Source organism: Pipistrellus hanaki, assembly GCF_964339955.1.
Source record: "Pipistrellus hanaki genome assembly, chromosome: X".
In the NCBI taxonomy this organism is placed as follows: Eukaryota; Metazoa; Chordata; class Mammalia; order Chiroptera; family Vespertilionidae; genus Pipistrellus; species Pipistrellus hanaki.
In genome coordinates, this window is record NC_140524.1 from 86,235,891 (window position 1) to 86,241,890 (window position 6,000).

The window sequence follows — 6,000 nt, forward strand, 5'->3', positions numbered from 1 at the left end:
TGGATCAGGTCGGCAACCATTATTTTCCGAGCTGGAAGACCTGATCTGTGAATGCGTTGTTGACAGGAGAGCAAAGGCTTTGGTTGTGAATAGGGCTCAGAATTTGCCCTTGCAATGGCACCACAGTTTAACATAGCCCCCGAAGACTTCAAAACATCACAACACTGGCTGGATAATTTCCTTCAGCGAAGTGAACTGTCTTTAAGAAGATCTACAACATTGTTTAGGTTGGAAGATACTCAAGTTATTAAGTGAGCACTTGCATTCAAGTCCTTTATTGATGATGCTGACTTCTCTAAATACAGTCTTTCCAACATGATTGCTATGGATGAAACTGCAGTGTTTATGGGCCAATCATCTCAAACAACAATTGAACAGTGGGGTGCCTCCTTAAGTGTACATTCCCTCCATTGCTTACGAAAGTGCACGTGTTTCCTGTATTTTGGCAATTCGTCTGGATGGCACTAAAATCCCACCTTTAATCATTTCTAAGGGCAAGAAGGAAAAGATTGAACGTGTTTTGGGTGTTTTTATTCTTGAAACTGAAAAAGCCTGGGCCACACAAGCAGTTATAAGGAAGTGGGTCGATTTAATGCTGCTGCTTGTTATGCGAGGGAGCCAAAAAGGTCTGCTAGTCTGGGATGCAGCCAGCACTCACCGCGCTAAAGACATGAAGACATTTCTTCACGAAAGAAAAATAGATCAGATAATGATTCCCGCAGGAATGAAGGCCTATCTCCAGACTCTTGATATTGCAATAAGCAAGCAATTCAAAGACAATTTGCGCATGGAAATTAATGACTACATTGAAAATAGAATGGAGAGAAATCAACGTGGAAACTTTGTGAAACCTAAACTGCAAGAAGTTGTGACTTGGGTGAAGAATTCATGGGAGAAAATCACTGACGGTTGCATTGCAAATGCACTGCAAGCAGGCTACCTTGACAAGAAGTACTCATTTAAAGACAGTGCTATTGCTAAGCATGAGAGATTTGGTCCACTGATTCTGAAAGAAATGGAGTCACAAGAAATTCACCAGGAAATTCAGGAATTGGATTGTTATGATAATGGTCCAGAAGATGATGACATGATTGTCATTGAATAAATGAGTAAATTCTTGATACTGTAGGATTCACAGTTTGTCTGGTTTGTGTTGACAACCACCGTACTACCGTATTGTATACAAGTAATAAATTTCCTTTATTTTCATTTAACAATAAATGTATACCGTATTCTTCTTCATGGAAAAATAAGACATCCCCTGAAAATAAGACCGAGTGCATCTTTGGGAGCAAAAATTAATATAAGACACTGTCTTATTTTCGGGGAAACAGGGTGTCTATGGATAATAAGCTTGTTAACAACTATGTATGGTTAACGAACTTTGAAGGTAATCTATACTAGACTTCTTATTTTTGTTGGTTTTTTGGTAGTTTTTAATTTGTTTTGGGGAAAATCAATCTCTTTTCTCTCTTTCCATTCTAACTTCCCTCAGAGCATCTACCTGGCCCCAAGAACAATCCTCAGACACAGCCCCGAGATGAAGACTATGAAGGTGCCCCATGGAATTGTGACAGCTGCACGTTTCTGAACCACCCAGCACTAAATCGCTGTGAGCAGTGTGAGATGCCCCGGTACACCTGAATTGAGAAGAGTCTGCACCAGGTTGACAGTGAAGCTGATCGTCCATTAGGAGAAAAGGAAACTGGGGATCTTCATCTGTCCAGCCTTTTTATTTCAGATTCCATAGGGGGAGGAGGAATGGCACTGGAGCTGCCTGTACTCACTACAGGAGAAATGGGGAAGGTTTTTTCCCTGTCTCAACTCATTACAGAGTGAGAGACAGAAAGGGATACTTGAAACTGGGAAAGGATTCTCTCTTGAAAGAATGTACACAGAAGTCAAGAGCTCTTCTGTGGAATCCAATTGTTGAGTTACTGCTGAGTGACCCTTATTTTATAAACTAGAACTTTATCGTGTGACATGTTACAGTTTATGCAGACAAACTGTGAATCCCCATAGCAGACTTATCTGGTCACAGCTCTCTGAAAAGCCTAGAGCCCTTCCCATTGCTTCCTACTGAAGAGGATAGGAAGAAGCACTTAGAATATGATGGGCGGGGGGGGGGGCATTTGTATCTGCTGCTTTTTTCAGGGGTAATTTCCAACACACAAACAAGATGTTTTAAAATGTGATTTGCAGTAGTCAGGAATTAGGCATGTTGTGCCCTTTGTCAAAAGTATAATCATTGCTTGTACAATGATTCATCAAGCTATATCAACACTGGTAACCAAGACCTAATTACGCCACATAATAAATATATTTTTGAAGTTACTGCATGCTTTTATTAGGTCATTGGTTTTAAAAATAAAAAATGAGTCCTTACAAAGTACGATTTTATGAATGACCTTCTCGTAAAACTGTGCTCTGTCAGTAGCACAATGAATGTATGCCAATTGTAAATCCATTCCAAAATCCATTTGGAAACCTTGATCTCACCTGTGGTTCTATAAGATACATTTGCAGTGCATAGGGCCTTTTTGCCCCCTCCTTTCAGTTTTGTGAGGGATTCATGATGTTTACAGCACAGATAATACTTTGTGCCATAATCCTAACTTAGCTGAAAAAAAATTAATATTAGTTCAATAAATATTTATTTGCACATACATTCATAAACCAGAGAGTGAAAGTACAGTGGGCCAATATCATAAAGTTGGGGAGGAAGAGAAGGCTAGTCAAAAAATAAGATTAAGAATAAAGTTAATAAAAAGGACTTTGAAGTATGTTTCAAATTGAACATACTATATTCAGAAATAACACTGAGTTCCAAGTAGTTCAAGTGATACTGAAGCACTCCTTATTTATGAAACTAGAACTTTAGGGTATGCACAACTCAAGAGATGTAATTCCCTAGAATGCACCAATGGAAAAAATTTAAGAAGACATTCAATTAATGATTCTACCATCATTGAGAATTGGATTTTGGAATCTTCCCCTTATTTGGGTAAATATAAACAGCAATAAAATTGAAAGTTTTTCTAATCCTTAGGGATTTTTCCTGAGGTTATAAATTTAGAAATATCCACCTTCCCTCCCCCACACCCCATGCACACACTTTAAGCTGTCATTGCATTCTAATTTGGCAGTAATCTCTGGCAGACCTAGAAAAATAAGCTGCATTTAATAGCATAATGAAACCAAAGGCATTAACAATTCATCATAGTTTTCCATCAAAATCATACTTTCAGACTGATAGAACATCTCTCATACAACAACTGTGGCAAAACTGTGAAAACAATGGTGAGAAAGCAGATGGACTTAAAAGCAGTGACCTGAAAACAGCATCCTTTAATGGCTTTTGTAACACGTATCTGTCAGTCTCCAATAACAGTCCTATCCTGTAACATTCCATCTTTGCTTTTGTATGGTTTCATTATCTCTTTAGTGATGGTGGACCCCACTTGGTATTTAGTAACAGTTTAGGGGGAAATCCATATACTGGTTGGTGTTCTAGCTAAAGGTTTACCAGTATTCTTAGTGATATGCTCAAGCGGCAGCAACTAACTTGGCAGTTGACAGTTGAGAATGAAAGTAGCATGTGATGAAAACAGTTTGATGCTTTATTAAACCACGTAGATGACTTTAAAACTATTGCATGAACATACATCCAGATTACTAAGCTGCTGTCATACAGTTGATGCATGGTTCCAGTCCTTAGGTGATATATCTAGTCAACCATTGTTTTCACCTGCCAGGGAAATTGAGAAACCACTCTATTTGATAGGTATAGAGGGTGGGGTATGACACATCAGATTGATTTGAAGGAAGTGTGTTTTTTTTTGTATGTGTTCATTTCTGATTGTGCACAAGTTTCATACACCAACATAGGCTGTATTCTGTTTTTTTTAAATAAGCAAAATCATTTGACACTGATAAATCTGATACATTTAACTGTCCCATATATCCATTACTTCTTGTCTGTGACCAGTTTGAACAAGAATTCAGTCAACTTTCAAAGTAAAGGATCTTCTAGTTAGATTGACATATACAGACAATTGGCATATAAATGGTAGGATACAAATTGGATGGTTGCCTGCCTGCTGAGAGGTGCCTGTGCTCCTTAGATCAATTGGTACACTTCTTGTTTCTATTAAAAACTTTTTTTCTTAACGCAGACCTAATGACACTTGTTTGTTTTTTGTTTGTTTTTTGTTAATCCTCATCTGAGGATATTTTTCTCATTGATTTTTTCAGAGAGAGTGAAAGGGAGGGACGGAGGGACAGAGAGAGAGAGAGAGAAAGAGAACCATTCATGTGACAGATACATATACATAGAATGATTGCAGACATCCTCTCGGAGCAGAGTGAACCAGGTATGTGACCTTGACTGGGAATCAAGCCCGCGACCCTTTGGTGGGCAAGCTGATGCTCTAACCACCATGTAACGCCAGCCAGGGCCAGACACATTTCAAATATGTATTTCACTGTTTTAAAATGGGTTTTTGGAGAGCACATTTACCATTTTGTTAAAGTGCACGGCCCCCTAAATTTTGGAGTAGGTCTGAAAAGTTTATAGAGGAGCCATAAATTTTCTAATGAGCATTGTAAAAATGTTTCAAATTGATAATGACCTTGTTTGGGAGAGGGTAGATGCAGGGTTTTAAAGAAACAAAGAAATGTGTGGTAAAAGTAGTTTTTAGAGCAGACTAACGATGGTGGGGGAAGTGTTGCTAATTTGTTTATTTCCCTGAAAGAAATGGGATGTGTGATGAGAAGTTCAATAATTTTTAAAGAGCTGGTCTCAATTTTAGTATTTTAATTACTTCCTAAAATTTTGTCATTGCTTTGTCCCAATTATCTAAGGTTCATAGCCAGCTTTCTATGGCAACTCAAGTTTTATATAGTATTTTAAGAGGTAATTGTAATGTCTGATGCTATAAACAAAAAGAATATAAGGTATAGGAAGCTTGTTCTTTGAAAATATCAACAATGTATCCTGGAATGTGAAGATGTCCCTTTATAGTTAAAACTGATTTATTTTAATACTGTAGTCATTGTTCAGACTTTGAATGAGTTCATGTTACAGTGTGTGTCTGTATATCTGTAAAGAAGGAAAAATGATTACTGAAATGTTACTTTAAAAAAATCATTAAATTAGGCACTGTCTGTGTTGCACCACTACTGAATCTTTCTGAATTAACAGTGTTTTCTTACTGTAAAATTTAATTCTGATGACGTTTTCACATTCACCAGAAATGCATTTTTTTCCTATATCATATGCAACCCCAGATATTTAAAACTAGATTTTGCATGGCATGAGCATTCAGAAATTAATAGAATGGCTCAATTATAATTTTTTAAGCCATGAAAAGTTACTTTGCGACTGAACAATTCTGAATTCTTAATAATGATACCCAATGTCCATGTTTCCCTACTGTTAAAGAATTTATTCGTTTCTTTATTAAAACAGCAAGAACTTATTAAATCTTGTAAATACCTTGTCTCTTAGATTTCTGTGTATGCTGTGAATCAAATTACTTTGAAGTGAAATTGTACAAAGGCATTTGAAAAGGCTATGCATGCATTGTACCTCCAAACAACACATATTCGGAAAATCAATGATTCCTGCAAAATAAATTAATAAACAAAAAGTAAACTTTACATTCTGCATCTTTTCTGTGTAGTTAGAAATGACTTACTGTATCAAACCTGTTCTAGTTCCAACACATATTATTTCTGGTCTGAAATAAACTCTCAGAAACCTACTCTTTGGTCACATTTCTGTTCTATTAGAATATGTACTAATGTTAAATTTTGAGGTATTATATGTACATTACTCTAATTTTAAATTGGGTCAAAGTATATATAACCAAATTTTATATAAAAGGTAGAATATGTTAGGAACTTACATTATTTCTTACAAAAGAAAGTAATTTTATCTTTATATCATTTGTAGCTAATTTTTCAAAGGCAAATAATCACAGAGGCCCTGAACCTAGT

General features: G+C 36.5%; 1 protein-coding gene across 12 annotated transcripts in view; it reads left to right on the forward strand.

Moving 5' to 3' along the window:
• TAB3 (TGF-beta activated kinase 1 (MAP3K7) binding protein 3) overlaps positions 1-5,661 on the forward strand; it is a 74,150-nt gene extending 68,489 nt beyond the window's left edge. For all 12 annotated transcript variants that reach the window (XM_084869588.1, XM_084869589.1, XM_084869583.1 and 9 more), the window contains one exon: positions 1,496-5,661. In XM_084869588.1, coding sequence (XP_084725714.1) covers positions 1,496-1,644 — 149 coding nt within the window. In that variant the 3' untranslated portion in view covers positions 1,645-5,661. The remainder of the gene's footprint in view (positions 1-1,495) is intronic.
• The last annotated feature ends 339 nt before the right edge of the window (positions 5,662-6,000 follow it).